The sequence below is a fragment of the Lontra canadensis genome, unplaced genomic scaffold (assembly GCF_010015895.1).
Source record: "Lontra canadensis isolate GAN:19392208 unplaced genomic scaffold, GSC_riverotter_1.0 scaffold108, whole genome shotgun sequence".
NCBI lineage: Eukaryota > Metazoa > Chordata > Mammalia > Carnivora > Mustelidae > Lontra > Lontra canadensis.
In genome coordinates this window covers 4,287,025-4,311,572 of record NW_022631102.1, presented here as the reverse complement: position 1 = coordinate 4,311,572, position 24,548 = coordinate 4,287,025, and the positions used below count along the sequence as shown (strand labels likewise).

General features: G+C 49.5%; 1 protein-coding gene across 3 annotated transcripts in view; it reads left to right on the top strand.

The window, feature by feature from the left end:
• Window positions 1-24,548, top strand: part of EVL (Enah/Vasp-like) — a 141,990-nt gene that overhangs the window by 33,394 nt on the left and 84,048 nt on the right. The window contains exon 1 of one of the 3 annotated variants that reach the window (XM_032839695.1): window positions 3,718-3,896. The exons of 1 other annotated variant lie outside the window; for it this stretch is intronic. In XM_032839695.1, the coding sequence (XP_032695586.1) occupies window positions 3,874-3,896 (23 nt within the window). In that variant the 5' untranslated portion in view covers window positions 3,718-3,873. Of the gene's footprint in view, window positions 1-3,717; window positions 3,897-24,548 lie in introns of those variants that run through there. One more of the 3 variants, XM_032839692.1, reaches the window with a different exon arrangement.

The following is a 24,548-nucleotide window of genomic DNA, read 5'->3' as shown; positions in this document are numbered from 1 at the left end:
GACTAGAAAAGGGGGGTGTGTCCAGTTTAAGGAGGATGAATGTGATGATGAGCCCCACCCCTGCCCACAGGGCTGCCTGTCCTGGGAGCCGGGCGTTCTCTGGGCTGCCCTTGCTAGAGGCAGAGGAAAGCCTGGCCGCCCCATCTTTGGCCCCTTCAGTCCTCCTTCAACGGGAACCCTCTACATTTATCAGCTTTATGTCCCATGTAAGGAACATTCCAAAAAAAAAGGTCCCATGGCAGAAACAGGCTTTGTCTGAGTCTTGAGTCATTGGCAGATGACCTGGGATGACCTTTTGTTTTTTAACATTCTCTGGTCACAGAAGTGCCTTCCTGGCCTATTCAGGTAGGCGTGGAGCTGTCAGGAGGCACGGACCTTCACTGTGGCCCTCTTCCTGGCACTTTGGTGCTGTCTGATCAAATGGAGTGCCTAGCCTTTGAAGCCCGCTCCATCCCGGGTCTGGCCCTGTGTCAACCCGAGATCCTAGGCCTTCCTCCCTGCAGCAGCTGACGCACCCTTGCAGCCCTTACAGACGCGTGCCTGGCCATGACATTCAGGCACTAAACTGGACCAGCTAGGTGGAAGTACCCCAGATGGTCACTGTGGCCCAGCTTTGTCACAGAGCCACAGGCTGCCTGACAGTCTATGGGATAAGCGCTCTGCTGGAGGCAACCTGAAGCTGTTGGGTCATTGGTGTTCGGACCCAAGAGGGCACAGGGCTGGCAAACACTGGCATTAAGCTCACCTGGCTCCACGTCATTGCTTTGCGACTTGACACCAGTATCACCTTGGGCAAGTTACTTAACCTCTTTGGCCTCTATTTCCTTATTAGTAAATTGGGGGATCTCATGAAATTGTGTCTGCCATACATTTGGTTCTGGGATTTGGAGATTTTTCACCAACTCTGCTTGAACTCGGACCTCATGAATTGCCCTAAAAGGTATAACCAGCATTCCAAGAGGAGATTGTTGTGTTACCGATGGAAAACAGGCCTGAAGTCCTGAGGTCCCCATCCCCCAGGCCTCGGCCACACTGGACCCGCCACGTGGCCAGGCTGAAGCACATCTGGCCGACGCCCGCGGCGGCCGACGACTAGGAGCTAAGAGCGCTGCTGCTCCTCACCACGCCTTGCAGATAATGCCAACATCGTGGGCTCTGGCCGTGAGACCAGCCAGCACCTCTCTCAGTCAGGAGTGGTTGTTGAGCATCTGCTGTTTACTAGCCCCATCCTTGAGGCTGGGAAGGACTGGTAAGAGAATGCCCTGAAGCTCCTTTCCCTCCGGAAGCTCGTGTCTGGTTGCGCACCAGCTGCCCCTCCCCCCGTGCACCTGTGACTGTGCCCAGGTTGTTAGTAAATAGTGACATCATATCGTTGTGTTTGCTGTGGAGGACTTGTTCTTCTGAGCTTTGGGTAGTTCCTGCTGCTTTTTTAAACTTAGGGTTTTGGACAGTGATTTTATACAGATCTCCATACATGGGGGGGTGTCTGTACACATACACACACACACCCACACACACACACACACACACACCCTTCCTGTCCTGAGAATCCTGGACAGAAATACCTTGACCCCCACCCAAAAACTAAATGAGCTGCCAGCGAGCAGACAGAACGCAGCACTGAGGAGGGCGGCCTTGCTGTAGAGGAGGTTGTCCGGCTCTCGGTGCTCTCCGGGAGAGGCGGCCTCGTGAGCCGGTAACGACGATGGAGAACGTGTAACGACGATGGAGAACGTGTAACGACGATGGAGAACGTTCCGTAATTTGAGCCACTTGACAAGGAGCTCTCACAGCTCCGCAGGTGCTGCCCTGTGGGATCCCGACTGCCATCCTGTGAGAGGGGCACGGCCGGCATCTGCCTTCCTCCCGCTGTGCGTGCAGGGAGTGGGGCGTGGGCCCTCAAGTCACCTCCGGTGATCACAGAGTCAGAAAGTGGCAGATCTGGGACGATAACTCGGTTATTTAATGACTCCGAATCTCTTGGGTTTTCTGTTATATCATGATTCTGCCAAGAAGCTGCTGTCACTGGAGGGTCCCAGGCAGAGGCTTGTCAGGAGTATCGGGCAAGGCATTCTGGATCCGCTCAGTTGATGATTGCCGTGTGGTTCGAGGGATCTCAGGATTCCCCCCAAAATCATTCTCACCGATCAGTCGGCCATTACCGCTTCATTTCTTTGAGTCAGGCTCTGGACTCTGGCTGCTCTTCAAGGTAGAGAGAACGTGGGAAGGGGGCATAGTCATCCCAGAGCACCTTTGTGTGTGGATACCTGCGCTCCCATCACTGTCCTCCCTAACGGAAGGCAGAGGCAGAAGGAGGTTCCTGCTGCAGACCTTTACCGAATGACTCCTCTCTCTCCGGCTCTGTGCCAGGCTCTGGGAATGCACGGCACTGCCCGACGGGCCTCAGGGATGTGTGCGGCCAGCAGAGTGCTATGCGGTGGGTCAGTGGCAGTAGAGATAGAGCTGACTGGCCTGGGGGTGTGCAGGCCCCTGGGGGCAGAGCATGCGTGAGAGGACACAGGTCACACAGGAAACAAGGAATCATCTGTGGAGTTGCCTCATGGACCAAAAGAAGGTGGCCCTGGCACATTTTGGGAACTGGGACTGTCTTCCTGAATTTGGGGGTTTGTGGACAGTTTTGAAGGAAGGAAGAGTTGGAGAAGTAAGACGTTCTTTGTGAGGCTGAGGCATTTTTGCATAATCCCATGGGTACTGAAGAACTAATGCAGGGTTAGAAGGGGCAGCGGCATCAGAATCAGATTTAAGAGGAGAACAGAATGAGGAAGACCAGTTCTAAGGCACAAGGCCCCGAAAGAAGTGCTGAGGGCCTGGGGGTGGGAGGGGCTGGGCTCAAAGAAACCTTCCAGGGGCGGAATCAGAATTAGGGGCTGATTGTATCTGTGTCGTGAGGGAGAGCAAGTCAAGAGTGACTCACGGGTTTTTATTTGAGATCTGTCTGCCTTATTTTATAGACTTGAGCTCTAAATGCTGAACATCTCCTTAATGGCAAGTTGCAGAACACAGCTGAATCTTGCCAGCTCAGGCTTTACAAACTGGTAAACTTTTTTTTTTTTTTTGGCTGACATCTTTTCCTTTTTCTTCTGTTCTGAAATTATTATAGTAATTTTTGTACCTCAAGGAATTGAAAAGAGTCTGGTACATACTAGACACTCAATAAATGAGTAATTAAGTCAATGAGATCATTCATCACAGTTGACCTACAAGGTCATGCTGTTCACGGTAAAGTGGTAGCACAGAACGTGACTTCTGTGATTCTGAAGTGGTCTGTGCATTTGTGGCTGGGCAAATGTTTGGGAGTGGAACTCTGAAGAATTTTCAGTAGAATGCAGCCTGATATCACTCTATACTGTTCACTGACCGACTGGCCATACCTGGTGGTGAGAGCAGCAGCCGCGGAAGATGAAGTCATCGGGCAGGTTGCAGGGAGCTGGTGGCATTCCTGTAGGCCTTTGCCTCCCACGTCCCAACCTTTGAATTTCTGGTTTGGGGGAAGAGGGGTACATATATGTGATTCACCCGGGATCCCAGGCGAGTCCCAGGGTTCGACTTAATTTCTCTGGGCTCCTCTAGCTCCCAGCCTGGAGCCTAAGCAGACACTGCATTAATCAGACTTGCTGGAATGATCACATGGTTTTCTAGCTGCCTCCCCTGTTAGCTGCCGCTTGTCAGCAGCTGGCGGAGCTGGAGGCTGCAGGCCCCTGTCTGCAGAAAGCCTTTTACTTCAGAATATTGGGGGGGTGTGGAAACCCCGCCTCTTTTTCCTGCACTTTGCACCATCTGACTGACTAAATGGTTGTCCTCCGAACCAAAAAGGCTACCAGACAATCTAAGGAAATTGTCTCTGACTAGGTCATGTTTGCATTTGAAGAATTCAGGTACGTTCTGGGCTTCCTACATCAGGCTGCCGCTGGGTTTTTGTTCTCGCTAGCTTTTTGCTGTGTAATGACAGCTTAGGCTCTGGCTGGTTCTCACCCAAAAAAAGCGTTCTTTTCTGCCTTCGGTGGGGTTGATCCCGGCTGTGGGGGTGGGAGGCAGAGAGGTGGTGCAGGTCGGGGGGGTATACTGCATGCTCAAGTGCAGGGTGGGTAATTGGTTTGCTGGTTTGGTCGGGGGGCACATCGGCTGAGGACCCCACCTTGTGCCTCCCTCAAGCTGCCGAGCTGCCGTGGATGGTGTAGAGTTATGAATGCAGAGCAGCAACTGTTTATCCAGAATGAGTCTCTTGCTATCTTTTGTTTTTCTTCCTTTGTCAAACTCATGGAGTCTTCGGCTCTTTTAAAATGCTAATCGTAGCAGTGAAGGTGAAAAATTCTGCAAGTCTGCCTGCTTAGTTGAGATTTGATTTGGCCTCTGACTGTTCCCTCATTGTTAGTAGTAATCTAACAAAGTGCCTGGCCGGTTTCGGGGAAGTGCCCTGATGGTGTTTTGTTAGCAGGGTCCTTCTCTGCTTTTGTAAGCTCTCCAGCTGCTGTAATTATCAATGCTCCAAATTAGTCTTTTGTGAATCTTATTCCTTCTCTCTCCTCCATCTCCTCTCCGCAGATTTGTCTCCGGGTGTGAATGTGGGAAGGGATGTTCCAACAGAGATAGTTTCTAAGAAATGAAAATAAAGGAGGTGGAATGGGAGGGTGATCTGATCATCCGTGTGCAGGTTTCCACCTTTTGGAACATGGAAGAGAGTGTGTTTGTGTGTGTCTGCTCCTGACATCCAGCAGCCTCTCATTTCTCAAATGGAATTTTGGTAGATTTTAGAACAGAGTGTAAATAGTATATCGATGGGCGGGGGGGGCGGGTGTGTGGGGACCTCAGCTGTCTCTACAGGCTTCTTCTTCTTTTTTTTTTTTTTTGTTCCCCCTGAAGGACGTTGCTGCAATAGACATCAAAATGATAATAGAATAAGCACCTTTCATTATTTGTAAGAGGAAATTAGAGACCTTTTAATCAAAATCAAGGGAGTGGATGAGAGGATCCCCAGATTTGCATGAAGAAAAGCAGGGCTGGAAAGATTGTCCCCCGCCCTTTCTGTAAACTTGGAGCTCTGGATCTAGGAAGTTATCCTTTGTTTAAGAATGTGTCTCTGCATGATTTCTAATGCACTGGGTTGTGAAAAGGACATTCTTTCCGTGTGGTAGCGTGCTCTATTGACATGGGCCTGTGCCCTTACACAGTGACCAGTACTTACTGTTTTACCGTAGCTCCATTAGATAACTAACAAGAATTTGTTTTAAGCGTGACATGTTACGGTAGATAGGTCCATGGAGAGTGAGTCAGGAGTCCCGGGTTCTAATCCCAGTTTGAAAAGTAGTTTTTCTGATCTGCTGATAGGTACAGAGGAGTTTGGGGGACTGTAGAAAGTAATATAATTGGGAGTTCATATCTTATTGTTAGTATTGATTCTAGATGGAGTAAGCCTTAGCTAACTGCCTGAGCAGAGCTGGGAGCTGTTCACCTCCTTGCCTGGTTAGGGAAGAAGGGTTGTGTATCCACAAGCCTGTCCCACTTTGCTGAGCTCCTAGCCCAAAAGCTGGGTCCGAAGAGTTGGAAGGGGGTGAAGTTGAAGGCCGCTGTGCTGCTGAACTGAGAAAGTGGGGGGCCATCTGTGGAAAGTAGACCACAGCGGGGAGGTCTGTTACCTGTGCTTCCAGCTTTACCTCAGCTGGCCCTGAAGAACTTTGCCGGGTCTGATTGTATTCTGTGACTGCTGCACGGACCAGACAAATGGTTTTCTTCTTTAGTCACAGGCCAGGTGATCGTAGTGGGGTGACACAAGCTCTATAGAGGAACTTAGCTTTTTAGCTTAGGTCAGGGTGACACTCAAGGTCTAGCCTTCAGCAGAATCACCTGCAGAGCCTGTGAAAACCCGCATTGCTGGGTCCCCCTTCTAAAGGCTCAGATTCAGCAATAGGTCTGGAGTGGGCTCGAGGAGCTGCATTTCTAGCAAGTTCCCAGGTGATTCTGATGCCCTGGGTCTGGTGACCAGACTTTCAGAACCATCGGCTTGGGGAGAGCAGACTGTCATTACTGAGATGGGAAGTCTGAGGCAAAGGCAGGGAGGTATAGGGAGGAAAGAAATTCCAGAGCCAGAAGCGGGCATACTCGTGGGAGTTGATATTCCCAACAGCCCCCTCCTCTTGGGTAGGGCTGAGAGTTGGGGAGTTGGTTTATAACCTAGCTTCTGCCATGCACGGCCTGTGTGGACTTGTCAGGTTTCTTGATCATTTTTTAAGAAAGTCTATAATGCTGTTAGAATTAAAAGAGATGGCATGAACTTACTTTATACATTATATTGTTCTTTCTCTGTGAGTACAGTGGTGGAGAGGACCTGGGTCAGCTCTGTCAGCTTATGTACACGTGTTTCCGGGCCTCAGGGATGCACGTACTCCTCCATGCACACACCCCAACCCTGACAGCACACAGGCCACGTTCACTTTGATGGACACACGGACACACCCGTTATTCTGTATTAGACTATGAGTTCCTTGAGAGCTTTCGAGTCTTCTGTGTTTTTAACTTTGTCTCCTTTGTGCCTAAAACTGCTTGATGCACAGTAAGGCCTTAATAAGTAAGCAGTTGACACAGGTCGTTTTCAGAGGGTTCAATAAGGAAGGAGAAACAACCAAGTGTCCCAGCTAGCTCAAGGGCAGCCTGATGTTGGGGCCGGGTGCCCAGCGAGTGTGCTAGTTCGGAAGAGCATGTCGAAAACCTGACAGCTGACCTCCTGAGAAAACTGTGAAGTGTCCTCAGCACCCTCCGGCTGCCGGAGTGCCAGAGTCACATTTCCTAAGGAATCTCTGCGGATGATCTCACTCTAGAACGTGCAGATGATTGATTTGCCGGGGCCAAAACCACACAATTGCGGAATCCTGAGAGCTTGAGTGGTTGGGCCAGCGTTCTCCAGATGGTTAGGGCTTTTTTTTTTTTTTTTTCTTTTTTGGCCTGCCATTGACTTCAAGACTATATTGTTCCAACACTAGGCAAGCTGTTCTAGCTGGCTTTTGTGGTAGACACACTTCACCTGTGTTTTTACCTTTTTAAGAAAAACTTGTTACGTGAGAGGCTTACTGGATTCATAGTTTAGTACACATTTACCAGTTCCAACAGACGGCAGAGACTGCCTTCTGAGCACCCCTAGAGACAGCTTTGTGGAACACTTTGTAGTTTTCTTTCCCCTTCTAGACCCAGAATGGAGACTACATGACTTGCCATCCCCAGAATAAACAGTTTTAAATGTGATTTTTGGCTCCGTAATCTCACCAGGGAGAATGGAACCCAAATCAGAAACCACTGTTTCTCAGAATTCCTGATACTTTTCTGATTTATTTCTAGAAGGAATGTGGTATACCAGCTCCAAGATCTAAAATCCGCCGTTGGAATGTGTCAGTCACCTGAAAACAGGAAGTCACTACTGCGAGTCTGTCTGCTTCATGGAAGCAAACGCCAGCCAGCTCTTTCTTTATTCAGATTCATATCTAATCTTGGGAAGTGTTTTAACTTTTCTTGCTCTTTCACTGGATTATGGGAATGAGTCAAAATGAGTGGTATCAGGGAAGACCTGAAGTTCGAGCCAGGATAGCCCACCCAATGTGGAGCCCAAGCCGGCCTTCACCCCTCTCATTTCCTGGGCCCTGCAGTCCACCAAAGAGACAGGTGTTTGAGTTCAGTGACTGTCACGCTGCGGCGAACAAGTAAGCCTCATCAACGGGAGATGGGGACTGGGCTGGCCAGGGATGGGGAAGGCGCAGGACTGGATCGGTGCGTGCCTCTCTGCCCCACACAGCGCTGGTTGCTTCGCGCATGGTGACTCTGAGCCACATAACGTCAGTGAAAGCAGAAGCTCAGGGATACGGACAACCCAAACATATACCTCCCGCCCCGACATTTCCCCACGCTCGTCCCCTGTCTTCCCTGCTTGGTTGGTGTTGCTGTCTGGGAGTCTACGGGGCATCTCTAACCTAACGCATCTAACACTGTTCCCGTGGCTTTTCCTAAGCCATTCCTTCCTTAGTTGTCCACAGCCCAGCCTTCCTTCTGACTGCTCAGTCACCCCTGACTCCTTTTTTTTCTCCCTGTCTGAGCCATCACAGGGAGTTCTTCCAGCTCCACCTCAAAGTATGCCCTGCGTCCCACCACTTCTCAGTGTCTCCAGTGCCACCAACCCAGTCCACACTGTCGCCATCTCACACCCAACTCCCCGCCATGGCCTTGGAACCGACCTCCCAGCTTCCTGTCTGCCTTATCCTCCTGCTCCTGGTTCTTCACTTGTTTTTCTTTATAAAATGTCAAATCAAGTGTCAGTCTTGTGCTCAGAACCTTCCAGTGGCTACCCGCCTGCCTGCACATGCCCCAGCTCTCAGGGTAACTTGCAGGCCTGCTTAGCCTGGCCCTGTCGCCACCATATTCCGTCTCTGACAGCGCCATGTGTCCTTCACACCCTCTGCCACGCCGGCCTGTCCTTGAGCACGCCGGGTGCCCCTCCCCCGGCCTCTGCCCCAGATGCTCGCGTGGTGATCTTCCTCATCTCCTGGAGTCGCTGCTCAGTTATGGCCGCAACTTCTCTTTTTAAGGTGCCCCCCAGCAGGCACTCCCTGCCCCCTTACTCAGCTTTATCTTTTCACCAGACCACATACCACCGTCAGCGTGCTATGGATTTTAATTTTGTGTTTGTTTATTGTTTGTCTCTCTTTAGCAGAATGTAAGTGCTACAAGGTAGGGTTTTAAAAAATCTATTTCTGAGGGGCGCCTGGGAGGCTCAGCCCGTTAAGCGTCTGCCTTCGGCTCAGGTCATGATCCCTGGGTCCTGGGATCAAGTCCCGCATCGGGCTCCCTGCTCGGCAGGACCCTGCTTCTCCTTCTCCCTCTCCCTCTGTGCCCTCTCTCTCTCTTTCTCCCTCTCCCTCCCCCTCTCTCAAATAAATAAAATCTTTAATAAAAATAAAAATCTATTTCTATTCGCTGCTATGTCCCTAGTGCCTTGCTCATGGCAGGTATCTAGTAAATACTTACTAAATGAATGAAAGAAATGAAGACAGACACTCAGAGAGGTTGGGTAACTTGTGTGAAGTCACCCAGCAAGGAGGTCTAGTCAGTTTCATTTCAGTTCATCTTCCCAGACACTCTGAGCCTGGAATGCCATCGCATGAACTGACCTTCCGTCTTCCAGCCGGCACACCTTCCTGAGTCTCTCCAGTGGGCCCGGAGCCGGTTGTCGCCTGGCTCTTGGCACCCCTCCATGTCTGTGGAGAGTGGAGAACAGGAGGAGAGGATCCCTCCACCTCGGGAGGAGTAGACTGCCCCTTGTCCTGCCTCCGTCCGACCCTCCATGCCGTCTCTCTGGGGTACTTCCTACACGGTAATTGGACAGCAGTGTTTCCGTCACACCGTTCTGCTCTCCTGTGGTCTGAGCCCTTGCAAGTCAGGGAGCATAGCTCCGTCCTCTTCTATCACTACCAACTTAGGAGTGATTGGGAACATTGTCCGTAAGATTGATATTGCAGGTGTTAAGATAATTCGAATTATATAAGTCACAGTCCCTGAGAGGAGCTTGTGATCACATTGTCTGTGGTCCCCCAGGGTCTATTAGAAAGCACAACTGTGTGGGTCTCTAACAGGCGAGAGCAGGAGTACCTGGTTGGAGGAAGGGCAGAGGAGGGAGAGTTAAGGGAGAGAGAAGTAAAACAGGAGAGCGGAAGGACAGACAGATTGCATTGACTGGACAGTTTTGCCTAGTGCTTGACTAGCCACAGCAAAATGTTATTTTGGGAAACACTTTAGCTGTTGAATGGCAAAGCAGACATATTTAAAAATATCAGTCTATCCTCCGTTATTAAGTAAGTGTTAAAATTATTGTTGAGTTTTCCTCAGAGAGAGGCAATATCATGGATCTGGAGTCCAAAGGCTTGGGTTCAGTTTATATAATGTAAACTTAAAAGCCGTGATCTTGGGCAAGTCACTTTATTTCTCTAGGCCTTAGTTACTTCATTTATAGGAAAAGGGCTATTTTGAGGATAATATATAGGAAAGAAGTGTGTAAATGACAAAATTTTGCTATAATGTTTGCATTTTCTATTTTGGAATTAGTGGAAGCTTGAGCAGTTAATATATGACTGGCTCAGAGGTTACTTTTTAAAACAGTCCTGATTTCCATTACCCACTTTCTGTTGCTCAGCATTGTCATAATCTCTTATGTTAAACACAACAGAACAACACTTGGAGGAAAGACTTAAACTGGACTCATTACCCAGAGGAATGAGTCCCAGAAGAGGATGCCAGCTTGGATCCTTGGGATTCTTGCTGGCTGTTTAGGGTACTTGCAAAATCATCTCCCAGCTGTGTAGGTTCTGAACACTTCGTACATGTCTTTGGGAAGGAAGGGCGGCCTTTTTGCAGTTAGGGTGACCATTCACTGAAAAAACACTTCCTAAACATTTACTAAATAGAAGCCGTAGTAGAAACTGCAAATATGCAGACATTTACCGTCCTGAAAAGGTGCTGAGCCAACACCAGCAGTACGGAGTGGGGTAGCCAAAGACAAATGCACTTGGAAAAGTAAGATGAATTTTTTAGGGACACTGATGAGGCACATGGGGAAGAGGAGGGTGTGGTTTTGCTGTATGGAGAGTCAAGGGGGACTTTTAGGAGGACGTATGTCTTAAGTGTGTCCTGGAGAAGTATGGGGTGTGGGTGGATGAAAATCAGGATGGGGAGTGGGCTACGGTGTGTGCTCCCAGCCACGCTTGGGCTGAAAAGCAGAGATTTTTCTCCTTCTCAGAGTAACCAAGTCTGTTTGGTCTTTTCTTCACGATTGAGGACGTTCTGCCTTGAAGTTCACTACTTTGTGGAGGTAAACCCTTTTCACCCTCAGGGTGTGTGTGACATTCAAGGGAAGCGGAGCTGGCCCTTTGGCCTCTCCACTAGTCTTACTACCGTGAGCAAGTTACTCAGACCCTTGGTGCTCTGGTTTGCCTGTCTGTAAAATGTTGCCTACCTACCAGAGCTATGGTGTTGATTAAAGGACATTACTTACATGCAGCCTCTAGCAAGGTGCCCTAGCAGATACTCAGTAAATTAATTCCTTTAATCTCCCTTGAGTTACAGAGCATTTAGTTAGACCCTCATCCTGGGCTAGAAATTGTGCAGGAGCCAGGAGAGAGGACTGCCACACCACGAGTGGAGCATGTCCCAGAGAGGGCAGACTCATAGTGCCAGAAATCAGGCCTTGGAAGATAACCCTGTTGGTTGAAATGTTTACGCCGCAGCGGACCATGATGTGACTGATCGGCTGCATGCCTGGACCCTGGCTTGGTCCGCTCACAGGTTCACTGGTCTGAGGGATTAATTAAGTTCCTTGCAGCTGACAGACCGAGACTCTGGTGCATTCTGTCTAATTAGGCTAGCAGAGCTAGAGCCCACCCCGAGCGTGGACATTCCCCCAGTTCCCACATGCTCTGGCCATAGCTGAGAACTCATTGTTTTGTACCCCTCGGGGTTGTATCTCTTTATTTCCGGAACCTGCCATCAGAAATTAACGTCTGTTGAGGGAACATGGGCTGCTTTGGACAGGTACGACGTGTGAGGTCTCTTCCGTGGAGGCGGGAGCAGAGTGAATTACAGACCACAGAGTGGTGAGCACCTTTCCAAGAAGAAGGAGCTGTTGCCCATCTGACAGGACACGTTGGAAAGGGGCTTCTGCTCTGTTGGGCGTCAGGAGAAGCTACTGAAGATCCTCACGTCGAGGATTTTGTGTGACGGTTCTCGACTGAGAGGGCCCATCAAGGTTTAAACCCAGGGGTCCAGGCTGCACCTCAGCCCTGAGTCCAGATTTCCAGCTGTAGAACCGAGGTACGTGCCTTGTGTCAGCTCTGCCAGTAATTCTGAGGCACACTCACTCCCAGCTAGAGTTTGCAGGAGGTACTTGAGCTCCGGAGTCTGGAAACCCTCGGCTCTAGGGATACTGTGTTACACTGGGTAAGTCACTTGTCTTGCCTGGGATTTAGTTTGTCCCCCCAGGAAAGAGAAATCAGATTTCGTTTACAGAGATGGGGTTCAGAGAGAGTAAGACGATGGCCATATGGGAGCTTTGGAAAGTTGAGAGCCCCGGACCTGGAGACGTACGAACTCAGAACCCGGGTGTGCACTGAGTTAGAACTCGGGAACCCAGGTGTGTCCGGTGTGTGTGGCCGGTACAGACTACAGCATCTGGTCTGCACTGAACTGCTGCTGGTTCGAGGTCTCTCTTGGGTTCGGTAACTGCACGACTCGTCCTTTGGCTGTGAGGAGTTCATTTTGTGCTTGTTTACAAGCGAGAGGAATGTTTTCACTCCAGTCAGCGGGTTCAGAGGCTGCGGAATGCCACCATTGATCCAGCTATGCGTTCTTCATCATCCCTCCGTCTTCATCGGCACGAGCGCGGCAAGAGAAGACAACCTGCGAAGTTTCCTTGGGGAGCTTCCGGAGAAAACATGAAACCTGGGAGCTCCTCCATCTTTGAAGGTCCCATCCCCTCTTGGCCACTGGGATTCAGGCTGCATGCCGGGGGTGCCAGGAAGGGACCAGGACTGGAAGATGGGCGTCCCCTCCAGGGCTCCGTCGTGAGTGTTCCCAAGTTGTGGCCTGGTGTCCGTCTTTCCCTGGTTGCAGTAGTTCAGAAGCTGTGTATTAAGTCGAGATAGAGCCTTCTTGAGGGAGATGGGAGCTGGGTAAAACTGTGTGGTGAGGGGACTTTATGATGACCAGAACACCCAGCAGACTCTGATTTAGAGAAGTCTTTGTACTCGGTGATGAAATTCCTTTTCCTGGAGAGAGGATGCTTCTATAGTCAGAAACCTGGAGCCCTTCCAAAGCCCCAGTGGAGCAAAGACCTGGTGCTCTATTATTTTCCAGCTTACTGAAGTCAGGAAGGTAGAGATGCCCAAGGTAGAGGAAAGTAGACGCATTTTGCGGTAGGCCATAACCTCGTTTTCCCGCTATTGGTTGGGACATTCATGATCATTAGATCCTACTGTGAACCAAGTCGGAACCAGCTCCTCCCTGCCCTGACTGAAGACTTCGGCTCCACCGGCTTCAAGAAGGCCGCGGACGGAGGGGAAAGTGTCCACTACTCTGGGGACCAGGTTATGCTATCACTCTGTCCACTGCCAGTCCAGCTCCTCTCGTCTCCTGCACGTGGAGCCCTCCACGGCCTGCTGCAGGCTTTCCTAAAGCTCAGCTCCCAGGAACCTTCCTGCTGCCCCGGCAAGCCTGGCTTGGATACAGCCCTGCACGCACCACCTTGCTTCCCCATCCCACAGCCTCTGTTGTCCGCCCGTGAAGTCCTTTGAAACCTAGCCCTGTGCACACTCCCTTTCCTGACCTCTTTATCCACACGGATTTCTCTGTTCTTCCTAAACTCCCGTATAACACTCGAGGTCCATCACTCATAATCCGGTATTTAATCTTTCTCAGTCTTATTTGCTTGACTAGAGTGAGGGTTACTTGAAGGGAGGAAGAGTGCTTGCTCCAGCTGCCTCCCATCTGTCACACTTTAGGGGGTCTGGGTGCATCGTGCCTTCTCCGAACCTTTTATTACCTTTCTCTTTAACCTCCTGCCATATGTCAGTCGTTGTTAATGGCCCTGGAGGGGGACATGCAGTAAAGAGGACCATTCCTGGGGCGCCTGGGTGGCTCAGTGAGTTGGGCCTCTGCCTTCAGCTTAGGTCATGGTCTCGGGGTCCTGGGATCGAGCCCCACATCATGCTCTCTGCTTGGCGAGGAGCCTGCTTCCTCCTCTCTCTCTGCCTACTTGTGATCTCTCTCTCTCTGTCAAATAAATACATAAAATCTTAAAAAAAAAACGAAAACCATTCCTGCCTTCCTGGTGTCTGTTCCCTTGGCGGCATGGAGGCCTGATGCGGATTCCGGAAGAGCTACTGAGTCCAGGGAGCGGGACCTGCTTTCAAACAAGCAGAATTGGTCTAGGCAGTAGATCGGCAGGAAGGCCTAAAAGTGCTAGGTGGTAGATTTTCAAAACTGTAGGGATTTACAAACGTGTATGAGCTAATAAAAATACATGGGAGGCTTAAAATGCCCTTACGTATTTAAATGAAATGTTTCTGACTCGTCCTGATTCCCATACACACAAGATCCCACGCAGCCCCTTCTGTTGCCACCCTCCGTTTTCCCAGCAGGCCTGCGGGCTGGGGGTTACTGTTACCGGCTCCCCTCGGAGGCACCCCGGTAGATTCTGAGAGGCTAGGGCGCTTTCCCAGGGTCAGACTTGTGCTTAGCTGGCAAAGCTGGAAGTAGGATCCAAATCTTCAAGCTAAAGAGCCAGTGCTCGCTTTGCCGTCTCGCAGCTGCCTCCAACCCTGATTTCGTACAACAAGGAGAATCGGTCAGGTTCTCTAGCGGTGCTTGTCTTACATACTGTTTCATGGAGAAAATGAAACGGCACCTTTACTGAGCCTTAACTATGAGCACCGCAACCTGCTCGGCACTTCCTATGCATAAACACACGTACCACTGTCCTCATAAGGATCCTGGGACGGAGCTGCTGTTTCGCAGATAACAGAAACGGAGGCACACACCAGCTCAATCACAGAAGCAGCCTCACACGGAGCTGGCGTCGGAACCCATGCTCATCGGCCTCTGGGACCTGTGCTTTTGACGGCCAACCTAGTCATACAGAGGCTTCACAGGGAACAGGAGTTCCGTGGTCAGTTGTTTGAGAAGAACTGTGTTCCAGCTCGCCTGGAACAGCGCAGCGCAGTGACATGAAGGATCTGCAAAGTCCCGTGGGGTGGGACTTTTGCCCCCGGCTTTCCCACATATGTGTAGTGAAGGAACTTTTATTGCCTAACACTTGATTTTTAGTTGACACTCTGGAAAATCATGCTGCAACAGAGGACAGAGGGAGATTCAGAGCCTGGAAATTAGAAATGGGTGGGGGGGGGTTCAGGGCAAAATCCGTTAAGTGGAAGAAGTTAAAAGAAGTCTCATATGAGCATGAATTCAGGGTCCTGCTCTTATTGGCTATTCATTTTTTCTTTGGGGGGTCTCTCTTGCCCTTCCTATAAAAATGGGATCATTGTGAGGAAAATTGGGATTTTATTTTTTTTTAAAGATTTTATTTATTTGACAGAGAGAGATCACAAGTAGGCAGAGAAGCAGGCAGAGAGAGAGGGGGAAGCAGGTTCCCCGCTGAGCAGCGAGCCCGATGCAGGGCTCGATCCCAGGACCCTGAGGTCATGACCTGAGCCGAAGGCAGGGGCTTTAACCCACTGAGCCACCCAGGCACCCCGAAAATTGGGATTTTAGATGCAGAAATGCTTTGTAAACAATGAAACTCAAAGTTGTTGTTTTTAATTGTTATTTATCAGTTCATTTCTGTCCTGGTACCTTAGCACGGCCTCTCCCAGCTGTTGGAAGGCAGTTAACAGTTGTTGGATGAATGAGTGGATTTTGCCTTCTTTGTCTCTGGGTTCTATAACTAGTATGTTACAACTGATTTTTTTTTCTTTCAGTTTTATCGGGATCTAATTGACATACAGTGAATCTTCTTAAAAAATGATACTTTGAAAAAAATGACACTTTGTTCCTTGAATTTTCCTTCTAAATTGTGTTTTTGCTGGTTTCTATGTTTTTGGAGTTTAATGAAATCATGCAGTTGGAAAATCAGGAACCACGTTGCTCTCATTCACTTTGTTGTACCCCAAGTTGGACTGCTAAGGCAGTTTATTTTGTATTTTTCTGACATGTCCCTGGCAGCAAGAAATTTTTTGGACAGTTCCAAAATGGTAAATTTCATTCAACAGCATGCATGTGTTGGTTTTGTTATTGTTGGGTTTTTTTTTTTTTTTAAACACTGCTCATTTCCTCAGATGGGCCCATCTGCGTGTGTGTTTTTTAAAGGAATTTCTAATGTGTCACACTCTTGATGTAATTACTCTTGATGTTTCTTCTTTTCAAAGACTGTCAGGAAGAGAAACTTGCGGCAAGTTTGCATGCCAGTGCAGTTCCTTCTGATGGAGAAAGGGATGAGGGCACTCTTTACCTGGTTCAGATTAGTCATTTATTTCTTAGCCCCGGCCAAAAGAGACAGGTAGGAGTTTAAGACCCTCTTGATAGGTAAGATGGTGTGCGAAGATCTAGAAATTAAACAGAAGTGAGCAGCGAGCAGATCCTTTCTTAGACCACCATGGCTCTTCCTCCTACAGAGAGACCATGTTTTGCAGCAGCCTGTTTGGAGAGGAGGGTAGGGTGGAGGGGGGCCAGCGTTCCACCCCCAGCAGTCTGAGCGGCTGTGTGGTGTGTGCGGGTGTAGCCCCTCACCCCTGCTTCTGTGAGGCACACCCCTGGGCCCGAGCCTCCTGGCCGTGGAGATTTGGGGGGGCAGGTCTGTTCTCCAAGAGTCCTCAATGGCACTTGGGCTAGGACTGTTAGGAAACATGGTGTTTCCTGTGTTTTGTTTTGTTTTGTTTTGTTTTTTTCTGGGATCAAGAGCTGTTGGGACCAAGGGGTCTTAAGTCCCTGGCCACCAGCTTTTGGGGAAGAGTGAGAATGAAGCTGACAGAGAGGGAGGCAGAGGTCAGTGATGGCCAAAGACATGGAGTTCTCATGGCATCATTGACCGTGTACTTCAGGCTCTCGGCTCTGCTGAAGCCAGACTTAGTCCAGAGCCTTTATTTATTTTTTTCCTGCTAAAAAGAAATTCCGTCTTTCCCCATTGTATGTGTCAGAACCTAGAGAATCCCAAAGAATATACAGGACTGGGGGCTCCTGGGTGGCTCAGTGGGTTAAAGCCTCTGCCTTCAGCTCAGGTCATGATCCCAGGGTCCTGGGATCCAGCCCTGCATCGGGCTCTCTGCTCTGCAGGGAGCCTGCTTCTTCCTCTCTCTCTGCCTCTCTGCCTACTTGTGATCTCTCTCTCTGTCAAATAAATAAATAAATAAATAAAATCTTTAAAAAAATAAAATATACAGGACTGTGCAAGATAAATAAAGAGCAGATGAAAATTCTATCACTTTTCTCTTCAGGGAAGTGACCATCCCTTCCATCTTCAGAATCACCAGACCATATTTGCAGTTTTGTATCCATCTGGGTGTTTAACTGTGGTCTGTGGTCTGGGACCCTGTTTTGGACTGAATTGAGTCCTCCCCAAATTCATAGGTCGAAGCTCCTAACCCCCTAGTGTGACCATATTTGGAGATAAGTAGGTAATGAAGTTTAATTAACCAGATAAGTAGGTTAATCAAGAAGGTAATTAAGGTTAAATGAGGTCATGAGGGTGGGACCCTGATCCACTAGGTTGATGTCCTTACAAGAAGAGATGCCAGGAGTGTTTGCACACAGAGAAGAAGGCATGTGAGGACACAGGGTGAAGTGACATCTGCAAGCCAAGGAGAGAGGCCTTAGGGTAAACCAGCCCTGCCGGCACCTTGATCTTGGGCTTCCAGCCTCTAGACCTGCGAGAAAGTACATTTCTGGGGGGCTTAAGCCCCCCAGTCTGGTGTTCTGTTATGGCAGCCTGAGTTGAGTAAGACCATTAGAAGAAAGAAAGGCTGTTCAGGGTACTCAGGACCACGTCTGAGGGACAGCTCATGAAGGCCTGTGGGGAGCGCTTCGAGGAAGAAAGGGCAGGTTGAGAGCCAGCAGAGCCGCTTGGGTAAGCCCTGGCTCAGAGCTTGTTTGGACGCAGTGTCTGCTTCTCACTTTCCTGAAGTGCACTTTTCAGGGTCCCTTGAGGCATTTCCAGTGGGAAAGAGAGGTGACACTAAGTGCCCTCTGTGTCCAGGCAATACATAGTTATCTTCTTTTATCCATTCAGAGCTAGACCTGAGGATACAGCTGGGAGAGCTTCTGTTGACTCAGCCATGAAGTGCCCAGAGCTCATTTACAATATACTAAGTAACACCACACTCAGCTAGTTGGAGATTACCTCCCTTTTACGGATGAGAACAAACCTAGAAAGGGTCAAAACTTGGTCATGGTCACCGGGGAAGTTAGTAGCAGAGCCAGGACTAGAACTCACATCTACTAATTCCTATTCTGTTGCCTTTCTTCCCTGGCCCCATAACAAGGGGAAAATATGGACCAGGGAAGGCTGTGCAGAAATCAGCCCTGGATAGGATGCCTGGGGATGGAGAGCCGAGGCCTGGGTCCTGGGCACCTGCTGAGGGAGCCAGAGGCACTGGCGACTGGCTTCGCACATTTGCTAAAGCACCATACTGAGCATGCCCTGTAGAATTAGGAGAAGAAACCAGAAATTAAAGAAGTTATGGCAGGTGGAAAGAATTGCTAAGCATGGACAAAGCTAATACGGCAGGTTTCAGACTAACTGATCTTAATCCTGCTGTTCTCTGGGCTGACGTTCCCAGCTCTGCTGGGCTGCAGACGGATGGACGCCCTGACCTGCCGTATCAAAGAGCAGGGGCGAGGCGGTGAGGGACTGAGGCCAACGGGCATGGCACGCCAGTACCACCACTCCTTTAATGCCCACTCAGTCATGACCGCCAGGGCTGTGACCCATTTGCATTTCACCTGCCCCTTTAAACATTTTTTCTTTTTAATAAGTTAGTTCTATTAATTGAAAAATTAATAACAGCTCAAAATAAAGAGCTCAAACAGAATAATACCAGAACCTCCACTGAGATCCTTAAGGACTTGGCAGAGGCCCCAGCCTGGGTGGGAAGCTGTCTGGGCTGGTCTCAGGCACAACTTCAGACCCTGTGTGCCCTGGGATTTCAGTGTGTGTGTGTGTGTGTGTGAGAGAGAGAGAGAGAGGGAGGGAGAGAGGGAGCGAGAGATGCTGTCAAGAAAGAATATGGCTGTGTTTACCCACAAGGATTAGAAATTCGGTAGCAAGTTTTAGTTTCTTGATATTTTCACGACTTCCTTTGGGTTATGTCAAATATAGCAAGGACTGTCCCCTCACATAACAGTTTAGAGAACAAAATAATCATTAACCAGGGCACCGACTGAGCTATGAGATGTGCAGGAAAAACAGATGGTGAGAAGAGTCGGGCTTTTTGGAGAACCCGCAGATGATAAACGCCGTTTAAACAGGGGTCCTCGCCTACCCCGTAATTTCAGGTTTTCTGGCTTTCCCACCATTGGTTAAGATGAAGTTCAGTCATTTTCGGATTGCAACAATCTTGTTAGGCTTCGTAAGGTGGAACTTGAGATAAAATGAGTAACTTGGGTGCGCAGCACAGATAGAAGAAGAGCAGCGGAAGTGTCCGGGAAATCCATGCGAGAAAGTTTCAGAAAAACCGCCGCGGTGAGGCCCATCCCCCATACAGGGGTGGCCAGTGGTTTCCTTGCCGAGAATCAGCTGGTGTCTTAGCCCATCTCTTCTTTCTCACTGTGCGTCTGGGGGGTGCAGCCGACCCTGCCGCCTTGCTCTTGGCCTTGATGGTCTCTGGCCCCTGAGCGCGCTTGCCTGATGCCTCCACACAGAGTGGGCGTGTCGCAGGCACTTTGCTCCCCTCTGCTCCCACAAGCTCCATTTGTTTCTCTGCTTTCTCTGTCCTGCTTGGTTTTGAGCACTCTGAAATTACTGTACTTGTTCCTCTTCTGAACTCCTCCTTACTCCTTGATGGTGACATACCGGGCGGTTACTCCCCCGCCCGCGTCCTCTCCCTCTGGCTAGACCGGCCTCCCCCTTTGGGCTGCACGCGGGCTACACCTGTTCCTCTTGGATTCGCATTCCTTCTAGTTCTCACTGTTTTCCACTCATTTTGACTTGAGGCGCTCGGGCACAGAGAGGGCAGAGGGTGGCTGCTCACAGCTCTTCAGAAAGCTCACCTGGACAAACAGAACCAAATGATAAAACACAACCTGACTCCCACACAGTGAACACAGCTCATTCCTAAGAAATTAAGCCTTTTTATGGATCTTCCTGTCCTTTGGCTTTTACAGTTCCCCAGTCTGCACCCAAGTGGGGCTGGCCAGACACCTTCCCTAGGTGTTAGGGACCAAGAGGAAAGGTTTCTCTTCGATGCTTCTCCGTTTCACCCTTTGTGACCTTTACTACCTGTCTTCTTAATTTGTTTGATCTGTAAGTAGTTCTATGCCTCAGTTTCTCCCTCTTCCAGGTGGGTATGATACTGCACGCAGGTTCCAAAGCAAACCAAGTAATGGGTGTAATAATGATAGATATGATAGCACGCTATAAGCTCACGGTGCTATTGCTACAGTAATAGTAGAAGAATGTATAATAAACAGTAATATGTGTTGAGAAACCGTTGCATTGTCATTGAATATGAACATAATTATTACTGACAATGAAGGCCCTCCTTCCATTGTTCCATTGAACTCTGAGACCAGGAAAGCAATCAGTATTAATTAAAAGGAAAAAGTTACAGTTGGTAGAGCAGAGAGGAAACTTTTGAAAAGATACGGAACTTCTTTCTGGAACTCCTGGTGTAAGATTACGCTCTACTTAGGTGTGAGACATAGGGCAAGTTCTTCCCCCAGGCTTGTAACGTCCTCCTTTGAATATGGTGACAGATAACCTTGTCTACTGCACAGAACAGTTTGGATAATTGAATGATGTAATACATCTGAAAGTACTTTGTAGACTGCAAAGTGTGATACAAACATAAAAAACGCAGAATGTCAGACAAGGGAGCAATGAGGCAGAGCGTGCCGTGGTACGCAGACCCGGGTTCAGGGAGGTTCAGAGTGGTCTGTAGCTGCTCTCTGAGCCTCGGTCCTCATGTTTAATGGACATGATGATGACAAATGTGAAGGGCCCAGCACACAGAAGGAGCTCAGTAAATGTCTTTAAAAAGAGATTATAGGGGGACGCCTGGGTGGCTCAGTTGGTTGGGCGGCTGCCTTCGGCTCGGGTCATGATCCCAGGGTCCTGGGATCGAGCCCCACATCGGGCTCTCTGCTCTGCAGGAAGCCTGCTTCCTCCTCTCTCTCTCTGCCTGCCTCTCTGCCTACTTGTGATCTCTCTCTCTCTCTCACTCTCTCTCTGTCAAATAAATATATAAAATCTTAAAAAAAAAAAAAAGATTATTTTAGCGGTATGTCCTGGATGTGACATTTCCAATTCCAGCTGGGTATTGCCAAACAGATTTCGCCCTGAACTTAGACCCCGTAAATAAATGCATCTGACTTCATGTATCTTCCCTGGCATTTTTGGTGAACTGGTTTTTCGTGTGCCAGTTATAATGCCTGACTTGGAAAATTCCATCTGAAAGCTTTGCTTTTAATTTGCAGAGAATAGAACATTTCATAAGGTGGAAATTAGATACTCATTGCTAGAGAACATAGACCAGTGCTGTCCAGCAAAGACAGCACAAGCCACAAATGGGAGCTGCGCGTTGGAGTTGTAGCTATTTAGCCGGCCATGTATGCACTGCAGGTGTAGAGCAGGACACACACATGCTTGAGGGTGCACAGGGCACTTGGGAAAGAATGTGCATGAGAGGAGTACCCAGTACTAGTACCAGCACAGGCGCCTCTCGTCTTACTGCGGTTCCCTGATACCGCAGGCTGTTTTTCCAAATTGGATGTTTTTGGCAATCCTGCTGTCTGCTGGTGCCGTTTTTTCAAGAGCTTCACGTTTTGGTAATTCTCACAATATTTCAAACTTTTTCATTATTACATTCGTTTTGGTGATCTGAGATCAGTGATTATAACTCGCTGAAAACGCAAATGATGTTTAGCATTTTTTAGCAATTAAGTATTTTTAATTAAGGTATGTACGTTGTTCTTGACACAGTGCTGCTGGACACTTCCCGGACTACAGGAGAGTGTAGATGGAATTTGTGTGGGCGCTCGCGGCGTTGCAGTAGTCACTCGATCGTGGTGGGCTGGAACTGAACCCACAGTATCTCTCCGCGTGTGCCTCTGGCTGCCTCCAGCTGACGGAGCTGGGATCGGAGGGAGATGTTTTATTCTCTTTTTAGGTTTTTAAATTTTTCACAACATGTAACATTTCTTAAACATAGAGATTTTGCGGGGCGCCTGGGTGGCTCAGTGAGTTAAAGCCTCTGCCTTCGGCTCAGGTCATGATCCCAGCATCCTGGGATCGAGCCCCGCATTGGGCTCTCTGCTCAGCGGGGAGCCTGCTTCCTCCCCTCTCTCTGCCTGCCTTTCTGCCTACTTGTGATCTCTGTCAAATTAACAAAAAAAAAAAAAAAAAAAAATAGAGATTTTGCTTAAACACATTCACAAACACACAGAACAATAGCCCCTTGCTCCGGAATCCCACATGAAAAATGTCCAGACAGCTTTGACCAGAATCTCGGGAAAATAAATGTGGGTTGAGCACACTCTGGCTGGGGCTGCAGAGAGGAGCCAACACAGGCCCTGCGCCAGCTCGCCCAGTCCTTAGGCAGCCCACTGCGCTCCCCCAGCTCCAGCCATGCCCTGCAGAGGCGCTGGCCGTGGGCCGCCACACAGGCTTCCCAGAGGACAGAACAGTGACAGACACGGATGGACGTGGCAGGGGTGTCTGCCCCTCTGTAGGCCCCTTGCAGGGCTCCCAGCGGTGTCTCTTCTGAAGCAGTTTGGGCAGAACCTTGATCAAGGGCACATTTCCTGTCGGCAAACTTAGTGTTATAAAGACGGAGATTGGGTGAAAGTCGAGGCGGGGTGTTACTAGTGACAACTGAAATGTTTCATGATGAGTGACAGTTTATGAACTCCGTGAGGCTCTGGCAAAGGGAGAGGTTGCATTGAGTCACTGCCTGATAGATGACTCCAAGACCAATGGCTTTGAGAAGTTTCCGCTGGAGTGTTGTGTGTGTGGACACCCAGTGTGCAGACGCCAGCAAACCTGGGTGCCTCTTGTTAATAGGAAAGATCTTAGTGGCATGTGTCAATGACAGATATGTCAGTTCATAGATTCCGGGCCTGGGTGATGGGATTTTGTTGTTGTTGTTGTTGAATTTTTAAATCCCTCTGTTGTTAGCTAGATGGAGACTGATGAGATGGAAGTGGAATCCACCGGAAGCTGATGGGAGAGAGTATCGCAGGCTAGGAAAGGAGTGCCAGACGGTGGCTGTTGCCCAGAGGACGCACACCTAGGGTCATAGGGAACGTAATTCCCCCTCTTTAAGAAGACCCCGGTATCTTGTAAGTGAGAATGAGGCCACGGGGACAATTTTGGCTTTGTGGCGGGAACAGTGTAACTCCTGTAGATGCGGACAGTCCCACTCAGTACTCACGGTGCCGTCTGTGTAGGACCCTTCTGGACACACCCATGAGTGCGCTTCCTACGTGACGGACCGGCGCCCAAGGCCTTGCGCAGGCGTCAGCTGGTGTTAGTACAAACCCTGTTACTATGATTAATAAAGCAGAATTTTCAGCATCCCATCTTCCTGAGAAGCTTCTCTTGCCAGTGAGGTGGTCTACTTTTCAAGAACCTTTCCCATTCCTTGTTGTATTTAATCTTCATTAGCAGAGTAGCAGTGAAGACACCGAGACTGAGACCAGTCGAGGCTTAGAATAGTTCTGGGGCGTCCACACCAGGTGTGTCCCCATGGCCCAAGCACCCAGTTCTTCATGTGTCAGAGGAGGGGAGCAAGGCCCTGAAAGGTGACTGGGCTGCCAGAGGCCCCAGAGCAGGTGTGGTCTGTGTCCCACGGCCCAGTATGGGGCTTGCCCCGCAGCACCCTGCCGCAGGCATCTAGAGGCCTGCGGGCCACCACCACTACTCGCCACACGTTGGTGTACCGTTTGTAGCAGAAATGTTAGCATGAGAGGGAATTAAATTAGGTATCTGTGCAACTGCTTGAAACAGCAGTCTGGAAACTTGGACAAAGATTTTTTAAGGATTTTGGTTTCTTGAAAATTAATTCATTAACAAAGTGATTTTATTTCCTTTCAGCCTAGACTAAGGAACTAAGCTATCCCAGCTGCCCTCCTACTAATGGTTTTTGTTGGCCATACTTGAAAGTAGTGTCATTGGCTTCAGGACAAGAAAATTTTAAAATAGAATGGACTCCATTCTCAAGAGTGGGCAGTGCTCCTGAGGGCGGTCTTCTGGCTCTTTGGCTGTCGGGATGGGCGGGGATGCCCAGACAAGCCAGGGACTCGCCTGCCGTTAGATCCCTGGTCCTGAGACCCAGGGAGTGGAGCCTAGTCTGCAGGGCCTCTCTGTTCCTACATCAGTTCCGCAGCTTTTGAGGGCGTGCCCTCCTGTACCTAGTTTCTCCTTTGAACTCACGGCAAAGTCCCTTCAAGACTTGTCATGCCTCCATGGACCGCGGGCAAGTCAAGGAACAGGTGTCTGGGGCGGGGCTGGCACGTGGCACCTGCCGCCTACAGCAGTATTCACCAGGGACTTCTCCCTCTCCGCAGAGCTCTGGGGCCTTGGGTAAAGCCCTTCACTCTTCCAGGTCCAGAAAGTGAGAATATTCATTTTTGCCTCGCCCCCTCCCTGGTTGTGATGCTTGGGTGTGCACCCAGCTTCTTTAAATGCAGATCGCTATAGAACTGAGAGAGGGTGCTCTGTCTGAGAGCAGAAATAGACCGACGGCTGCCCACTTCCTTCCTCTGCTGCTTCCTGTCCCCCCTTTCTCTCTGGCGTCCTC